General features: G+C 45.9%; 1 protein-coding gene across 3 annotated transcripts in view; it reads right to left on the bottom strand.

Moving 5' to 3' along the window:
• Window positions 1–2,737: 2,737 nt before the first annotated feature.
• Window positions 2,738–19,705, bottom strand: part of SH2D4B (SH2 domain containing 4B) — a 111,489-nt gene continuing 94,521 nt past the window's right edge. For 2 of the 3 annotated variants that reach the window (XM_062214249.1, XM_062214248.1), the window contains 2 exons: window positions 10,188–10,408; window positions 2,738–5,076 (listed from right to left, as the gene is read on the bottom strand). In XM_062214249.1, coding sequence (XP_062070233.1) covers window positions 4,984–5,076; window positions 10,188–10,408 — 314 coding nt within the window. In that variant the 3' untranslated portion in view covers window positions 2,738–4,983. The remainder of the gene's footprint in view (window positions 5,077–10,187; window positions 10,409–19,705) is intronic. The other variant, XM_062214250.1, reaches the window with a different exon arrangement.

Here is a 19,705-nt window from a genome sequence, read left to right as displayed (position 1 = left end):
GTGCCCATATGAGATGCCGGCACTGCAGGTTGGGGCTTTAACCCACTGTGACACAGCACCAGCCCCTCCCATAAGTTTTGATATGTTGTATTGTCATCTTCATTCATTTCCAGGAATTTTTTTACTTCTCTTTTGATTTCTTCCATGACCCACTGTTCATTCAGGAGCATGTTGTTCGGTCTCCATGTGCTTTCTTATTTTCTAGAGTTTCTTATGTTTTTAATTTCCAGCTTAATTCCACTGTGGTCAGAAAAGATACATGGTATGATTTCATTTTTTTAATTGGCTGAGACTTGTTTTATTGGCAGGCATATGGTCTGTCCTAGACAAAGTTCTGTGCACTGATAAAAAGAATGTGTTTTCTGCAACTGTGGGATGAAACGTTCTGTAGACATCAATTAGGTCCATTGGATCCATAGAGTAGATTAGCTCTGTTGTTTCTTTGTTGATTTTATGTTTAGTTGATCTGTTCAATGAGGAGAGTGGGGTGTTGAAGTTCCCCATTATTGTTATTATGGAGTCTATGTCTCCCTTTACATCCACTAATATTTGTTTTAAATAGCCAGGTGCCCTGGCATTGAGTCCGCATACATTAATTATAGTCATATCTTCCTGTTGACTTGATCCCTCCTTAATCATTGCATAATGCCCTTCTTCATCTCTTTCGACAGTTTTTGTGTTAAAGTCTATCTTGTCTGCTATTAGGATGGCTATACCTACTCATTTTTGTTTTCCAATAGCATGGAGTATCTTTTCCCACCCTTTCAATTTCAGTCTGTGTGTTTCTTTGTTGTTGAGATGTGTTTCTTGTAGGCAGCAAATAGATAGGATTTTTTATGCATTCAGCCAGTTTGTATCTTTTTTTTAAGATTTATTTTATTTATTTGAAAGAGTTACAGAGAGAGGTAGAGACAGAGAGAGAGGTCTTCCATCTGCTGGTTCACTCTCCAGATGGCTGCAACTGCCGGAGCTGTGCCTATCCAAAGCCAGGAGCCAGGAGCTTCTTCCAGTCTCCCACATGGGTGCAGGAGTCCAAGGACTTGGACCATCTTTCACTGCTCTCCCAGGCCATAGCAGAGAGCTGGATCAGAAAAGGAGCAGCCGGAACTAGAACCGGCGCCCATATGGGATGCCGGCACTTCAGGCCAGGGTTTTAACCCGCTGCGCCACAGTGGTGGTCCCCAGTCTGTATCTTTTAATTGGAGAACTTAGACCATTTACATTAGAGATCATTATTGATAAGTAATGACTTGGTCCTACCATTTTTCCATAAATATTCCTATTGTTTGCTTTGGCTTCTCTTTGTACTTTTACTAGCACATTTTCCACCATCACATTCTTTCATAATAATGACTATATTCTCTGTTTCTGTGTGTAGCACATCCTTTAGAATCATTTGAAAGGCTGGACAAGGGATAAGGAATTCTTTCCATTTCTGCTTGTTTTGGAAGGTCTTTATTTCACCTTCATTTGTAAATGAGAACTTTGCAGGGTACAGTATTCTGGGTTAGCAATTTCTTTTCTTTTTTTTTTTTTTTTTTTTTTTTTTTTTTTTTTTTAGGGTTTCAACAACATTTATTGCACTCAGCTTTAGTAACACAACTTCACCTCCCAGGACTACAGAGTATAAAACTTCAAGGGAACATGGAGGAGGAGACAGTCATCCGGGTGTGAGACAGCCGACGCTAGAGCTTAGGACCCACTGTTTTACACAATGGGACAGACAGAGAAAAGTCTTCCATCTGCTGGTTCATTTCCCAAAAGGCCACAACAGCTGGAGCTAAGCTGATCCAAAGCTAGGAGCCAGGAGCTTCCTTTGGGTTCCCATGTGGGTGCAGTGGCCAAGCATTTGGGCCATCTTCCATTGCTTTCCCAGGCCATAAGCAGAAAGCCAGATCAGAAGAGGCACAGCCAGGACACGAACTGGCACCCATATGGAATGCTAGCTGCAGGTGGAGGCTTAGCCCACTATACCACAGCACTGGCCACAGTAAATACTTCTTTTGAAAAATAATTTTTAAAAAATCTACACAGACTCTGAAACAAACTGTGGTCAATCTCTATACTGCAACTCCCCAGAAAATTGCCTTTGGGGAAATTCTGAGCCACTTTGTGCCTCAGTTTCCCTCTGTGCATTATCACCATCAAGAATATGTTGTGAGAATTCACACATACAGGACTTGAAACAATGTTTGCCATTATTGTCACAAGTCTTATGTTACTAACAATGCCTCTGAAATGGGCCATGTTTACCCTACTTCTCAGAAGAAGCCGTGGCCCAGAAAATTGGAGAGCTTATCTGAGATTGCAATTCCATCCCCGAGGGTAAGGAAGGGTCCCAGGGTGCAAAAGAGAGGACACTGTCCAGACTCTGCAGCCTTTTTGAGCCACATCCCTTAGATGCTCTGCAAGAAAGTCTGTGCCCCACAGGGATCTCTGTGAATCTGGATTCCAAGCTACCCTTTAATTCCTTGAAATTTATCTTCCATTAAGTTGCATAGTGTTTTTACAACTTATCTTTCTACTTATAGATTGTAAATTTTCCCTCTGCTGAGTCTTATAGCCAACTATTTTTCATTACATTCGTAGAGCTCAAGGAAAAAAAAAAGAGGCAATTCCTTTATTTGAGAATCCTGACATTTATTAGCATAATAAAACTCTCAAGATGAAATTGCAGTTTTCCAGACAGTAATTTCATTTGCAGGACAACTTACAAGGAATTTACTTGAAAGCCAGGTAAAACCTAAAATATATGAGACATGCAGAAAGTGCTGGCCCCAAATAAAATGAAATGAATGTGTTAGGGATGGAGAACTGAGCTGCTGGCTCTCACGTATTAATTAGTGGGTGACAGGAACAACAGCCCAGGGATTCAGATTCTCAACGGACCTGGTCTGCTTTCAAAGCTGCTGCTTGAAATTCCTTCCAACACCCTGAAAATCATCACATCCGACTCCCTGACAAAGTTTTGCTGCATTTGTGGTTGTGGCTAGCAATTCCTTTCATTTGGACAGAGTTTTCATAATGCCGATTTAACTGGCCTGCCCAAAAACCTAACCATGTTCATACAAAAAAATCCTCCTCTCAGTTGTACTGAGGTTTAGTAAGGGCAAATGACTTAAACAAAGCCACATAGTTGGTAAGTAGTAGAGCCAAGACTAAAGCTCGGTTCTTCTGAATCCCCAATAAAAACCAGATTATTTTCATACTGATTGGGTATGGCTTTAAAACACTTTAAGATTCCAGAAATAAGTACCCTCCACCTCTTCATTTCATCCATTCAGTGAGACAGGCAGACAGGGGGGAAGCCTCAGCACTGACCTGCAAACTGCTATTGTTGAACACATTTGTAGGAGGGGTCCTTACCCTTGCTTCCCCAGAAGGCAGAGACCACGGACAAAGCACAGTGCTACTTGATTGAGGAGCGCAACCCTAGAGGAACAGGAAAGGGGCAGGATGGGTAGGCAGCAGGGAAGGAGAAAGAACAAACAGGGAAGCGTCATAGCAGTCCGGCCACTGCTGGGTTTCATCATAACTGGTTGCTCTGTCTTACAAGGCCATCTTCTAAGAGGCCCTATGAAGAGCTGCCTCTCAGAACTGACCTTCCAGGAGGGAGAAGGGAGATGAACTGACCAACCAGTCTCAGTCTCCCATTGATCTGAGGTCCACCATGTAGGGCCTTAACTTCCCAGCCCCTCTTGTCTTGGGCCTCTGCACCAATAGGGAAAGAGAGGCCCAGGGCACCATGTGTACTTATGCTCACATGATGCTAAGCATTGCAGTAAGGAAGAGCAGAGCAAAACTGGTTATAGTGGTGGAAGCTGGGTGGATCATCAAGTCAGGCAAACCAGTTCCTTGATATCCTCAGAGTCCATCCATCCTTTTACTCTCACCAGGACAACACTATAAGCATTAAATGCTAGGAAATTCCAGGGTGGGGATTTGAACCCAAGTCTTCCAAAGCCTGTAATCTTCTTATCACAATATGCTGCCTCTGTGTGTATGGCTATAAAGGTGGAACACGGTGTGCACATACAGTCACCATCCTGAGAGTTATTGATTGAGGAGTTATTAGGGAAGTCATTTTGTTACTATGAAGAACATAATCAGATGAAGTGGACAGTAGACTCAAAATCAAAAGGACAGTGAGGACAGAGCTTGTCGCTGGAGTAACCTGTACAAAGAGAGCCAACTCCTAGGCAACAGAGGCCTTGCCAGACATCTAGAACCATTCTCGGATTTATAATTCACCCAGGTCTCGGACACATCCATAGGAATACATGAATCACTGCCTCACTATTACAAAACCAGGGCCAAGATATGATTCAAAGTTAGAGGAGGGGAGAAGAAGGGGTTAAATAAGGAAAGCAGAGCAGCATTAATCACCTGCCGTAGATGCTGGGACTCAGAAGGCTGAATTCCAACGTAAATGATAATGAGCGTCATGAAAGACTCAGTATCGCAGTCCTCCACTTAAACCCTTCGCAAATCTTTCTTTTGTTATCACTATGACTTCTAAAAAGTGAGAAGCAGGAAATAACTTACTAGAAACCATTGTTGATTAATGCTGAGAGACTTTCCGAAGTGCATTCATTCAACACACATTTTGTTACGTGTAGGGTTCGGCACTGGAATAATTTTGGGGTTATTAAAATATGATCAATGCAGTCTAAGAACTCAGTTTAGGATAGCCTTGACAGAGTTTGTCATATGAGGTCATAGCTAAACTCTTGATGAAAGAGTTGCATCAACTATTAGCAATTTCTCTCCTGACCACTGGGCAGGGGTCAGTAGCACATATGCCATATATTTCTTATCCCTTGAGTCATAAAAATCTGCTTGTTCCTCTGGAGGGTGCTGCATCTTCCAGAATCATAAGGAATCAAGCTGGTAAGTTCTTAAGTTCTTAAGCTGAGTTAAAAAAAAAAAAAAAGAAAAGAAAAGGATGCCCAAAGGGATCCAATTGATAAAGTTAAAAAAAAATCATTCAAATAACAGATGATAGTCTGGTGGGCTGTCCCTCTGTCCACAGGGTTCCTGCAGCAACTCTCCCCCTGAAACAGTGATAATCTCCTCCTAAAATAAAAAAAAAAGAAAACATCCACTTATAATCAAGAAATAGAAATAAGCATCCATCAGAGAGAGACAAATTCAAGGCAGAAAAAGACAAGGCATCTGCCTGGCCTTCACTGAAATTTCTATAAATGACAGGAAAAAATGTCTTTAAAAAGAAATACATCTGGGGCCAGCATTGTAGCATAGCAGGTAAAGCCGCCGCCTGCAGTGCCAACATCTGGTTCAAGACCCGGCTGCTCCACTTCCAATCCAGCTCTCTGCTATGGCCTGGGAAGGCAGTACAAGATGGCCCAACTGCTTGGGCCTCTGCACCAGCATGGGAGAGCTGGAGGAAGCTCCTTGCTCCTGGCTTTTTGTCGGCCCAGCTCCAGCTGTTGTGGCCATTTGGGGGTTGAACCAGCGGATGGAAAACTTCTCTCTCTCTCTACCTTTGCCTTTGCCTCTCTGTAACTCTTCCTTTCAAATAAATAAATCTTTTTTTAAAAAAAGGAAAGAAATACATCCACGAAAGTATAAAAAATTAAGAAGGCAGGCCAAGGGCCAACACTGTGGTTCACTTGGTTAATCCTCCGCCTGTGGCGCCGGCATCCCATATGGGCACCAGGTTCTAGTCCCGGTTGCTCCTCTTCCAGTCCAGCTCTCTGCTGTGGCCCAGGAGGGCAGTGGAGGATGGCCCAAGTGCTTGGGTCCCTGTACCCACATGGGAGACCAGGAGGAAGCACCTGGCTCCTGGCTTCAGATCGGCACAGTGCCAGATGTAGCGGCCATTTGGGGGGTGAACCAATGGAAGGAAGACCTTTCTCTCTGTCTCTCTCTCTCTCACACTGTCTATAACTCTACCTGTCAAATAAATTTTTTAAAAAAAAAGGCAGGCCACTAACAAAGCAAAAATGTTGAAGAATCCTTGGGTAAAAAAAAAAAAAGACACACAGGATGAGATTTTTAGAGGAGTCAATATGGGGCACAGGCTGGGGACAGATTGGGAGCCTCCACAGATCAGAAAATGAGGAAAAGCATGCAGTCCCCAGGAAGTCAAAGAGACCAAAAAATTCAGACCCTTCCATGGCAAAAGATGAGCTCCTCACTTCCAACTCCAAATCCAACAGCACGGAGAGACTAGATTTGGGAAACAGAAAATGGATCCACCCAGTGTCAAACAGGAAATTTAAAACTGAGAGATCACTTCATAGCCCAAATTTATAAGCATTTAAGGAAAATCATAACCATAAAAGAAAGATGCTAAACTAAACAATAGGACTGACAATCTATTAACTCTACTACACAAACAAAAATAGTCCTTAAGAATATTAATCTCCTCCATGGAATAAGAAGAAAAGTTGGGGCCGGTGTTGTGGCATAGCAGGTAAAGCCGTAGCCTGCAGTGCCGGCATTCCATATGGGTGCCAGTTCAAGTCCTGACTGCTCCACTTCCAATCTAGCTCTCTGCTATGGCCTGGGAAAGCAATAGAAGTTGGCCCAATTCCTTGGGCCCCTGCACCCATGTGGGAGAACTGGAAGCAGCTCCTGGCTCCGGATCAGCTCAGCTCCAGCTATTGCGGCCATCTAGGGAGTAAACCAGTGATGAAAGGCTTCTCTCTCTCTCTCAATCTCTCTCTCTCTCTCCCTCTCCTTCTCTCTCTGTGTAACTCTGACTTTCAAGTAAATAAATAAATCTTTAAAAAAAAATAAGAAAAGTCATCCATGAAACAAGATTGAGCCATAATAATAATATAAAAGAACAAATGGAAATGGAAAGTATAGTCATGTAATTTAAAAATAGAAAGTGTAGTAGAAGTACTAAAAGCAGAGCAGACTAAAGAACAACGCAGCAACTCACACCAGGAAAGAGACATCTAAATAGGAAAATGGGTTCAGGGTATGAACAAAAGTTTCGTAGAAGAAACCCAAGTGGCCTTAAGTAAATAAAAAGTTCCTCAACAGGGCCAATATTGTGGTATAGCAGGTTAAGCTGCCACCTGCAGTGCCAGCCTCTCATATGGGTTCCAGTTCAATTCCCGGCTACCCCACTTCTGATCCAGCACCCTGCTGATGTGCCTGGGAAAGCAGAGGAAAATGGCCCAGGTGCTTTGGCCCCTGTATGCACGTGGGAGACCTGGAAGAAGCTCCTGGCTCCTGGCTTTGGCCTGACTCAGCTCTGGCCATTGCAGACTTTGGGGAGTGAACCAGAGAATGAAAATTTTCTCAATTTCTCTCTCTCTCTCTGTCTCTCTCTCTCTCTCTCTCTGTGTGTGTGTGTGTGTTGTATGTGTGTGTGCCCCTCTCTCTGTATAACTCTGCTTTCCAAATAAAATAAATAAAGCTTTTTTTAAAAAAAGTTTCTCAACTTCAGTGCTAATCAGATAAATGCAGACTAAACAACAGTGAGCTACAGTGTCTGTCCATCTGATGGAAAAAGAATTAAATGACGGGAGGAAACAGCCTCCTGGAGTTTGGCAGAACATGAATTGTTGCCATGATTTCGGAGGGCAGTCTGGCAGATCTTTTCTGTTAAAATGAGCATCCTTCTCTCTCCAGCAATTCCAGTTCAAGGGACCCACCTGAAAGAGTACACAGGCATCCACAGTGATTTACACAGGGAAGTCTCTGCAGCAATTTGTGGTCATAAAAAACTGGAAGCCACATAAGCGGGCAGGAAGAAAGGGCAGACTGGAATATCCATCCATGCCATACATACCGGAGGGCACTCGCAAGGATCAAAACATGTTGACATGGAAAGACCCTGAAGACGGACTAGTAACAGCAAGCACGTCCTGCTGACCTATAACTGTTGGGTACATTTTTTGCTGCACTGTGTATAGCAATATCTCATTGCCACCTCACCATGACCCCAAGAAGTGAGTGCTACATTAAATCCATGTGGAAACTAAGGCACAAAAGCCTGTGAGTCGCCCACAGTCATGCACAGTGATGAAGCTAGGCTTTAGCACTCAACAGCATGATCCTGGGGACCATGTTTTTAAAAACCACATCCCATGATTTATTGACCATGTTAGAAAACCAAAGTTGCTGAGCTATACATAAAGACTGGACACAATTTATGGGAAAAATAACAGGACTAGATATTTCCTTATGTGCATAGGTTTTGATGTTACTGCTTTGGAAACTCTTGAACAGGTACGTGCTAAACTAATAATTCAGGTGGAATCTGGGAATGAGGATTTGAAATGAGTAAGACTTTCACTTTATATCATATTTAATTTTTCTCAGAATGTAATCATGAATTAACTGGGTAATTAAAATTTCAATTTATAAAAGCTAGCCACCAGATCACCACTTGGGCACAGAGAACCTCCCTCTGTAGTATTAGAAACAAAATTGTCAGTCCCAAAAGTTTAGATTTAGAAGAGAATAAAGACCTTCAAAGATATTGTGCCTGGCTTTTGGAGACAGGAACCTGTCCTGGGAGATATCCATTTACCCCTTGCCGGAAACACTTCCAGCCATAAGGAGCTCATCACTGCTAAAGCAGTGGACAGAGAAAGCAAACAATGTGGTTTAGTGGGAGAAACACACACTTTAGAGGGAGACAGACTGAGCTTCACTCCTGGTCCCGGCTGGTGCCAGTCAGAGAACTCAGCCAAACTTCCCAGCCCCCCTGCCCTTGGTTTCCTGATCTGAGGTTTCCTGCCTCCCAGGCAGAGCCACCATGATGATTAAATGACAGCATGGACCGAGAGCAATAGGCTCGGTGCCGGACACAGAGAGGGGGCCGGCCTCCACTCATCCCCTCCCTTCCTTTTCCCTCTGGTTGTTGGGAGCGGCCTTCTGACACAGGCACATATCTGCCTTGGTCCTGGTGAATCCATTTTCCAGGCAGTATGCCGTATTCAGTGTCCAGGTGCTCTGCATGTGTGATTTTTCTGTATGCTCTACTTGCAAGGTCAGGTTAAAAGCTGACATCCATGAAGAGACAAGGCAAAGCAACACAAATCCAAGGGCTCCTAGTACAGCAACAGCCCAGTGAGACAGTCGAGTAATTCTGTGGACCTTTCCGTGCCTGTGTGGTCTGGGCAGAGGCTGGAGCCCTGAGCTACCTCTGCTCTGTCTCTTGGAATGCCTCAGCCCACCCTTCCGGGTCAGCTCCACCTCTGGCTTTCTCCCAGTTACTGTAGATGCCAACAGCCACATTAACACAGAAGTTTCTTCTTTGTACACACAAGGTTGGTAAAACAACATCTGTCCCAGCGTAGGGTCCAAGGCAGCGTGACAAAGAACAAAAACAGCCAGGACACGAGAACTTCTATAACCACTTCACAGCTTCAGAACGCTGTGAGGTGCATGATCTCATATAACACAAGCTTTTTACATCCATGTGCCTGGGGCTATGGTTCCAAGCATGAGCTGGAAAATTCATTACCGGTGTCAGAGTATGAAGAGGAGAATCCACTAAGAGATGGTTAGGCCATGAGGGCTGCACCCTCATGAATGAATTCATGCTCTTATCACTGGAGCAGGTTCCCTGTAAGAGGACAGGTTTGGTTTCTCTTGCTCTCTTTCTCTCTCACCATCTCTTGCCCTTCTGCCTTTTGCCATGCAGTGACACAGCAAGAAGGCCCTCCCCAGATACCAGCCCCTTGGTCTTAGACTTCATGATAAATTTCCCAGGCTGTGGTATTCTGTTATAACCACATGCAAAGGACTAAGACACCTGGTTAGGACACTGAAGCTCAGCGAGATTTATAATAACATGCTCAAAGTCCCATCCATAGTGAGGGGTAAAGCTGGAGTTCAAGCAAGACAGGTGGTAACTCTCCTGCTAGAAAAGCTTCTCTAACCACAGGGTTTCCTGGTACACCTGAGCTAACACTTGGAAGCTGCCAGAAGCCTGACTAGAATGACCTCAAGAGGGTTATTCCTAGGAGTGAGACACGGGCTGAGAGAGAGGACCAATCAGACAGCCCCTAAAGACTGACAGTAGGCAGCACTCAGGTTCTCAAGGTGAGAAGAGGCCTGGGAGCCGGGTCACAGTGCACCAAGTGAGTCAGCAGATGAGCCATAGCCTGGTCTCTTCCACCCCATGGCTCAGAGCCTGCCACCTGCACTTGCTCTGGCTCTCCCTTCAGCTCAAGTACCCTCCAGTTTTGGGATACCTTGTGGAAATCAATGAGATCCGTGAGCGTCGCGTGGCGGTTCGGGTCCACTCCCAGGAAGCTGTAGAAATCCCCAGAGGCATCCACAAGGAAGTGCTTGAACCCTTTCTGCAGGCGGTAGGAGAGGGTGTAACCCCAGATCTTCTCACTGACCCTGACCAGAAACGCTCCCTCGGCCATGTTCTCCAGGAGATCTTCCGCATCTTCTCGGCTGATGATTCCTGATTTACAGAAGAAAACTTAAAAAGTCAGCAGCTTCTGCACTGCCTTCTCGTCCCTCCTGCACTCACCCCTGCCCCGAGCCCTGTGGCTCAGTCCACATGCCGTCCCTGAGTCCAGGGGGATCGGGAGGGGGCTGGCCAGCACTCGCCTCATTCCATGGAGGAGATATCTTGGCCTGGAGCACCAGCTAGGAGCCTGGGGACAGAGCCTCTACAAGGACCCGAATTGAGCACGCTTTCCTCCAAATTAAGCCACATTAATTTGGATTAATTGGGTAAGCAAGGAATTACTAATGAGCTGGAATTATAGCCTCTATTGATTATAAATGCAAGGCAATGGGCCCTGCCCTGTCGACAGCCTTAAGAGCCCTGTCTTAATGGGTAGCCCACAATGACTGATGATGAATGCCTAACATCTCTGGGAACCTGTAAGTGAGCCCCTGAGAACAGTCTATTCCCATAAGAAGGAAAGACCTCCTTCAAAAGGTTTCTTAATGGGGGCACAGCACTAAGCTGCACTTTGGCCCAAGCAATCAAACTTTCTAAGGTGCTGCAACCCCAGGCAACATGGCTTCAACACAGTATGAAGTCAGGTGTGGCCTTAGAGTCACTAATACGTAGGTGGCCGGCCACCCCCTGAACTGCTTTCAGAGATCTGCTCCCATCCAGCTGATGTAAGGGAGGGGATGTGCTTGGTGGATCAGGCTCTGCAGGGCAGAGAGGTGGATGGAAGAGGAAGGTCGGGAGAGCTGGATTGGGGCCAGCACTTGATGCAGCTGTTACACTACTTGGGATGCCTGCACGCCATATGGGAGTGCCTGTGTTTGAGTCCTGGCTTCACTCCCGGTTCCAGCATCCTACTTCCTGCTAACGCACACCCTGGGAAGCAGCAGATGATGACTCAAGTACTTGGGTTCCTGCCACCTCTGTGAGAGGCCCAGATGGAGTTCCTGGTTTCAGTATGGCCCAGCCCCATCTATTGCAGGCATTTGGGAATAACCAGCAGATGGTACATCTTTCTGTGTCTGTTTATCACCTGCTCCATCAATCCCTCAGTTTCAAATAAATAAATAAATCTTTGTTAAAGAAAGAGCTGGATTAACTCCCAAACTCTGCCCTGACCTGGCTATGGAGACCTCAGCCAAGCCCTCAATTTCGCCAATGTCAGCTGACATGTAAATGATCATAATTCATCTACTTCAATGATACATCATGACTACCAAGCCAGATAAAGAATTCAAAATCATTTTATACACTGAGAATAGCTGTGGAAATGTTGTCATCTGTTATCCTGGGAGAGAGGTGAATGGCACCACATTGCCTCCTTGCACAGCCACCTGTTTTGTTTATCCTTTACCTACTGTCAAGGCCTTATTCACCACCAGTGACAGGCAGAGCGGTAGGAGGAGCAGGGCTGTTCATCTCCATGACCATGAGAGACAACACACACCTGTGCCTCCACCCCAGCTTGCCTGCAGTCAGACTGCTTCCGCTGCTCTCCTAACTAACATGATGCATGCCACACGGGACTTTGCTTGTGTCCAAAGCAGGTGCACAGAGGCCACCACACTGTCAAATGCCACACCTTTTAGAAAAAGCCAGCATGCTTGGGGCCACCGATGTCCTCCTTACTCAGGACTTAAACCAAAAAGCAACTGAGTCAGCTACCTCCTCCTCAGTCAGGAAGAAAAAAGAGAAAGGGCTCCAAAGACTACCCACTCTCCTGTGTGCAAGGCAGGGTACACCTGGTGCCGTTGGTGGTTTTAGCTGGAGCAGCAGTGACAGCAAAAAAGGCAATTTCCAGGATTCAAAGACTTGCTGCCTCCCTGGCCCCACATCAGAGAACCCACATCCCCAAAAGCAGCTGCAGTAGGGAGGTAAATAAAGGGAAACAGGGCATGGCTGAGGGATCTGGGGAAGACAGATCAGAAGATGTCACCGCCATGACTACTCCAAGAACATAAAGGTGATGCACAGCCTGGGCTAGAGCTTATAAAGCAGGGAGGTGTTACATAAGGCAGAAGACTCATCAAATTTGATTAGTGCCCGACTTCATAACACCCCAAAATCAGTAACAGCAAAATGACCACATTATGGCTCCCTTCATCTAAATCCCCTGAACAGCTCCCTGCTGACTTAGAGCAGAGCCAGGCACAGGAACAATGGCAATGAACATCCATGCCCCTGACCACCTCCCTGTCCAGGCTTCCTGCTTGCTTTCCTTGGGCTGAAGCTTCACCCTCATTCCTAGCCCCATTTACCCTAGCTGACTCTAACCCTTCACTGAAGGCCCCATTCCTCTTCCATCCCAGGAATCTCAGACTGCTGGTCTTCACCCCAACCTTGTACAAGTCAGAAATAGATGACCCTGGGGTGGTTGAATTAGAAAAAGAAGCCGGGGACCAGCATTGTGCTGTGGCAGGGTAAACCATTGCCTTGACACTGGCATCCCACATGGGAGTGCCAATCAGAGTCCTGGCTGTTCCACTTCCCACACAGCTCCCTTCTAATGTGCCTGGGGAGACAGCCAAAGATGGTCCAAGTACTTGGGCCCCTGCCACTCATATAGAAGACCCAGATAGAGGTCCAGGCTCCTGGCTTCAGCCTGGTCCAGACCCTGCAGCCATTTGTGGAGTAAAACAGCAGTTGGAAGATCTGTGTGTATGTGTGTATAACTCTGCCTGTCAAATAAACAAAACAAATCATAAAAAAAACTCCTCTCTGAAGCCCAGCTTGTTGTCCTTATCTATTTAGTAGTACTGATAACATTTATATCATAAAGTGACTTAAGAATTAATGGATGCATGAATGTTCTTATCAAAGTGCCTAAGAGCCTAATACATACCTAATATGATGTAACTGCTTGCATTGGGTTCACTGAGAATCCCACACATGGGTTAGCATTGGAGGCCACCTTGTGCAGGTGGCAATGGTGATGGTCCCACCAGCTTTTGCTGTCCCCTACAACCCAATCTTCTCAACACGGGCTGCTGGGGGAGACCTCCTCCAGAGGTGCCCCAGCCTGGATCCCTGGGGCCCAACCCATGCCACTCCAGGAGACACCTGGGTTGACTCGGATATAAGTGCCCATGAATTCTGCACTCTCTTCCATACTTACCCAGAAATCAATAAGATAATTTGGCACAAGACCACAGCTAATGCAGCCTCATAGTACAGGATGCAAAGAGCATTTCCCAGAAGACCCAACCCCCAAGGGAACAGGTACAGGAAATATGCAGGAAGAAGCTGTTCTGCCTCCCAACCCCATGTACTTTACCTTCTCCCTTTCTCTCTCCCTGGACTGCCTTTAGGCAATGGTAGAGCGGTAGGGGAACAAGAATTAATCATCCTCCATTCACCCCACCTCTGCCTCCTAAACAGTCTACACCCTCTGGGGAGGGGCGATCTCCTCACCCCTTCCATCTGGGGAGCAAATATACTGTCAGGGCCATTGCCACTTTCTTTTTTTTTCTTTTTTTTTTTTTTTTCATTGCCACTTTCTGACTTCACTAAAGATCAGGGCTGGCAGAAGGAAAACATAGTTTTCCTGTAGTCACCAAGCACATTTTGGGTCCTTCCTTTCTGCTATTGTTCTTTCCTCCCTTTGGTAAATATTTATGAAGCACTATGGAGGAGCCAGGTCTCTTGCTGGGCCCCAGAAATCAGCAATGAATGAGACACAGCTCCTGCCTTTCAGAAGCTCTGACTCTGTACAGAAATAAAGACTGGCAGGAAATGTGTTCTTAACAAAATGAAACAGGGGCTGACGCTGTGGCACGGCAGGTTAAGCCGCCACTTGCAACGCTCGCATGCCATGTCAGAGCACCAGTTCGAGTCCCGGCTGCTATGCCTCCAATCCAGCTCCTTGGTAATGCACCAGGGAAGGCAGTAGAGGAGGGCCGAACCACAAGGACCCCTGCCACCCACAAGGGAGACCCTGAGGGAGTTTCAGGCTCCTGGCTCCACCTTGGACCAGCCCCAGCCTTTTAAAGAATGAACCAGTAGATAAAAGATCTCTCTTTCTCTCTTTTCTTCCCTTTCTCTCTCTCTCTTTCCCTCTCTCTCTATCTCTCTTTCTCCCTCCCCTACTGCCTTTCAAATAAATAGATAAACAAATCTTTTTAAAAAATAAAGTGGGCTAACTGTAAGCAGTGAGAATAAAGGCCGTGTGAGTTTGGGCTTGGGTACTGTGGGAGCACCCAGGACAGGCAGCTCACCCAGCTTGGCAGCCCAGGAGTGAAAATGACAGTTATTATAATGAGACCAGAAAGGTTAGATTTAAGAGGCAAGACAAGGAGGGCAGCTGGTGAAAATAATTAGCATGTGGTCCTAGTGGCTTTGGGGAAAGCTCACGTGGAAGTTGAGCGTGGCAAGATATGTAGGGGGTCAGTAAGGGTCAAACCCCCAAACGATTCTCCATACCATGGGAAGGTTGCAGGACTCAGTTCTGAGAGCAATGGGGAGCTGCCCAGCACATGCACACTCCCCGTCTCCATGCAATGCCTGCACTCCTCAGACACTGCCAGCGAGAGGGTGTCACCTGATACAGACCCTCGACCTTGCACCTCCAGAGCCATGACCCAAAATAAACCTCCTACCCAGTCTGCAGCATTATGGTATTCACAACCGAATACAGGCACTGTAGGGCGATCTCTTTTTTAAAATTTACATATGAAATGACAATAATGGATCCTTTGAGGGTTTAGAAAAGATAGAATTACAATACTGAACATCTTAGCCACATGGAACAGTCTGTTAGGGATTAAAACTTCTGTTTGTTTAGGAAGAGAACAAAGATGTATGTCAAGTTTAGTGTGTGTTAAGTGTGCATGTTACATTATCTAAATTAACAAAAAAATGTGGGTGTTGAGGGTGGTATAACCTGCAAATAATAAAGGTGGCAAAATGGAGTGAGAAAAAATGTTTTCAATAAAGAGTGAGAAAAGCAAATACCTGAAGAATAAGTACACAGTGATTCCATTTCTATTAGGCTGAAAAGCTCACAAAACTCAACAGTACAGTGTTCAAGATATACAAGCAATAATGAAGCAGAGATGATTCATCCCAGGGATCCCATGTGGGAAGGGAGAGGACTGTGGAAGGGAGAAGCACACGGGGCCCAAGGATGGCTGCTATTTCCACTACTCAGGCTTCCTTTATGCATGGGTATACGTAGTATGTATTCAATATTTCATATTTGAAATATATTAGTATTGGTGCTCTGCAGCTTCCCACAAAGCCACTATGGCACTCACTCAGTGTCAATGCGCTTTGGATACTGAGCAGGTTGCCACCCAGAACTAAAGGTCACTAAAGAGCTTTAAATGTTGCCAGGTACCTTGAGTCCCTGAGCATGTTTTTTTTTTTTTTTAAAGATTTTTAATTTATTTGAAAGTCAGAGTTACAGAGAGAGAGGGAGAAACACTCAGAGAGAGAGAGAGAGAGATTCCACTGGCTGATTGACTCCCCCAAGTGGCCACAGCAGCCAAGGATGAGCCAGACTGAAGCCAGGAGCTTCATCTGGGTCTCCCAAATGGGTGGCAGGGGCCCAAATACTTGGGCCATCTTCTGCTGCTTTTCACAGGCCTTTACCAGAGAGCTGGATCCAATGTGGGGCAGCTGAAACAAGAATTTGTGCCCACATGGGATACAGGCACTGCGGGCAGCAGCTTTACCCACTACGCCACAGACCCAGCACCCTGAGCATGGTTCTTGACCCTGGCTGATTAAGCCAGAGAGTCTGGCTTAATTCATGAAGGGTATACCAAGCATCAGTACTGTTTAAAATCTTCTAGGTAATTCTATTATGTAGCCAGATTTGAAAATCAGTTGTCTTACAAGCTAGGATTGGCAGAGACATAAAAAGTAGCTTTCACATTCTAGAAACTCCCTCTGGATTCAGAGCAATACTTCACAGAGTCTTCTAGACTTACTCTAGAGGGGATATAGGATGGGTCCCATGAGAACTTGTGGCCAGACAGGAAAGGGGAAAAGGGAGCTTTTCCTGGGCTGGAGCTGGGGCAGAGGGAGAAAAGGACTGAAGGAGTACACTTCATCGTTCCTCTGCAACCCACACTCCAAGGAGACTGAGATGGCGGCTGGAAAAGAGGAGTTCCTGTGCCCCCATGTCTACTCTAGAATCTAACAGGTGCCTTGTGCTTGCATGATGGGACTTAGGCAGGCAGAAGTGGCAGGTTTGGAGACAGAAGTCTAGAAGTGTTGACTTCCTGCCTCCCCGAGTTTCTAGGAGGCTTGGAGGGGTTCTATGACAGTTCTAGTGTAGGATTTGGAGCAAGGAGGTAGAGCAACCCTCATTTGTGGCTGGTGGAACCAGAGACTGGGTCAGACTTCTGGAGAAGCCTCCAGGGAACCAGTGTGCATGGTCTGGCCAACAATTCCATTCCTGAGAAGTATTGAGCAAAAGTCCTCATGCAGGTAACAAAGAGCCAGTGCAAGGAGCTCAAGTAGTTGTGGCAATGAGTTGAAGGCAAACAAGATGTCCTAGACTCTGAAAACAGAGGGGGTGAAATGAGGCTGATGAACCCTTGGAGGAGTCTGTAGCAGTTAGAAATAAAATATCCGAAGTACACACAGCACCGATCTAGTGGCATGGTGCTCAGTGAGATAAAGAAGCATGAATTATTGAAAGCACCTCACAATTCATGCAGCTGCATGTATAGGTTCAGGAAGTAAATTCTGAGAAGATGCTGCAGTGGCAGCAGCATCATTTTTCATTCTCTTCAAATCCCCAAATAAAAACAGGGCAAAACAAAAGGCCATGGACTATATTTACAATAAAACTAGGTGATAAATATCCCCATGAACCCTACTACAGTCAGATTGCATCCTCCCAAATTCCTACATGAAAACTTATTTACCCGTCTGGTAGCATTAACAACTGGAGACTTTAGGAGGTGATGAAATCATGAAGGTGAAGCTTTGATGGATGAAATTAGGGCTCTTATAAAAGGGCTTGTGGAAGTGGATCATTCTCTTCTACTTTTCCACCATGCGAAGACACAATGTTCAAGGCAGCATCTTGGAAGCAGAGACTTGAGCCCTCACCCAACACCGAGCATGCTTGGGCCATGGTCTTTAGCCCCCAGAATGGTGATGAAATAAGTTTCTGGGTTTTTTTTAAGATTTATTTATTTATTTATTTATTTGAAAGTCAAGGTTACAGAGAGAGAGAGAAAGAGAGAGAGACATAGATATATTCCATCCACTGGCCCACTTCCCAGATGGTCTCAATGGCCAGGACTGGGCCAGGTCCAAACCAAGAGCCAGGAGCTTCATCCAGATTCCCATACGGGTAGCTAGGACCCAAACACTTGGGCCATCCTCCACTGCTTTTCCCAGGACACTATCAAGGGTCAGAAGTGGAGCAGCCAGGACACAAACCGGAGACCACATGAGATGCCAGTGTTACAGGCAACACCTTTTCCTGCTTTGCCACAGCTCCGGACCCAAGTTTCTGTTCTTTATAAATTACCCTGTCCTGGATATTTTACTATAGAATCCCAGACAGAGTGAAACAAAAATCAAATACAAATAATGATGAGAACAAACCATTAACACAAAATATTGTGGTGTACTGGGTTAACTTGCCACCTGCAACACTGGCATACCGTGTGAGTGCCGGTTCAAGTGTCGCCTGATCCACTTCCAATCCAGCTCCCTGCTGATGGCCTAGGAAAGCAGTGAAAGATGACCCAAGTGCTTGGGACCCTGCACCCACGTTGGAGACCTGTAAGAAGCTCCTGGCTCCTGGCTCCTGGCTTCAGCCTGGCCCAGCCCTGGCTGTTGTGGCCGTTTGGGAAGACAACCAGCATATGGATGATCTCTGTCTGTCTCTCCTTCTCTCTGTAATTTTGACTTTCAAATAAATAAATAAATCTATAAATATTTAAAAAAAAAAAAAAAGACTTTCATGATTCCAGTGTCTGCACAGGAGGAAGAAGAAATAAACAGCCAGGGTGTTGGAAGGCTCCAAGAGTAGTCAACTGGCTGGGAGGCCAGAGACCAAACAGCTGAGATCAGAAAAGGCTTTGCCTTCCCTTCTCCTAGATGAATGGAAGGGGCCCATGTCAAGACCCTCCAAGGCCAGTTTCAACCACTGGAAGTGGAATCAAAACTGAGAAAGACCAGGGTAAAGAGAAGAAAGAAAGAGAAGATCCAGACCCACACGAGGGAGGGAATGGAGCCTGGAAATCCCAGGAAACAAGTTCTTGCCCTACCTGTGGACACTACACAAACACAACCAACAGGGAAGCTCTGTGGACTTGAAACACTTTCCTGGCCCTTGTTCCATTAGGAAAGTTCAGGAAACCAGTTAAGGAAAACAAGTTCCCTGTGGGTGATACCTCGAGATCCCTGGAAACAGAAGACCTTGAACTTTCCAGACTGGCTGCTTATTGGTGTAGTAGGTAAGACACTATTTGGAACACCTGTATCCCATATTCAGAGTGCCTGGGTTCAAGTCCTGGCTCATTTTCCCATTCTAGCTTCCTGCAAATGTACATCCTGAAAAGCACCAGGTGTTGCCTCAAGTAGTTGGGTCTCTGACAAAGGACTAACTTCCAAAATCTATAAAGAACCCCAGAAATTCAATGACAACAAACAATCCAATTAAGAAATGGGCAGCCGGCGCTGTGGCTCAACAGGCTAATCCTCCGCCTAGTGGCACCGGCACACCGGGTTCTAGTCCCGGTCGGGGTGCCGGATTCTGTCCTGGTTGCTCTTCTTCCAGGCCAGCTCTCTGCTATGGCCAGGGAGTGCAGTGGAGGATGGCCCAAGTGCTTGGGCCCTGCACCCCATGGGAGACCAGGAGAAGCACCTGGCTCCTGCCTTTGGATCAGCGCGGTGCACTGGCTGCAGCACGCCGGCCGCGGCGGCCATTGGAGGGTGAACCAACGGCAAAGGAAGACCTTCCTCTCTGTCTCTCTCTCTCTCTCTCTCACTGTCCACTCTGCCTGTCAAAAAAATAAAAAAGAAAAAAGAAAGAAATGGGCAAAGGAACTGAACAGACATTTCTCAAGAGAGGAAATTCAAATGGCCAATAGACACATGAAAAAATGCTCAGGATCACTAATCATCAGAGAAATGCAAATCAAAACCACATTGAGGTTTTACTTTGCCCCCATTAGAATGATTCACATACAGAAATCAACAAACAACAAATGCTATCTAGGATGTGGGGAGAAGGGTACCTTAATCCACTGTTGGTGGAAATGTAAACTGGTACAGCCACTGTGGAAGACAGTATGGAGATATCTCAGAAAGCCTAATGTAGACCCA

Source organism: Lepus europaeus, chromosome 17, assembly GCF_033115175.1.
Source record: "Lepus europaeus isolate LE1 chromosome 17, mLepTim1.pri, whole genome shotgun sequence".
Lineage (NCBI taxonomy): Eukaryota > Metazoa > Chordata > Mammalia > Lagomorpha > Leporidae > Lepus > Lepus europaeus.
Note: the sequence above shows the minus strand (reverse complement) of the source record. Positions and strands in the feature narration are given on the sequence as shown.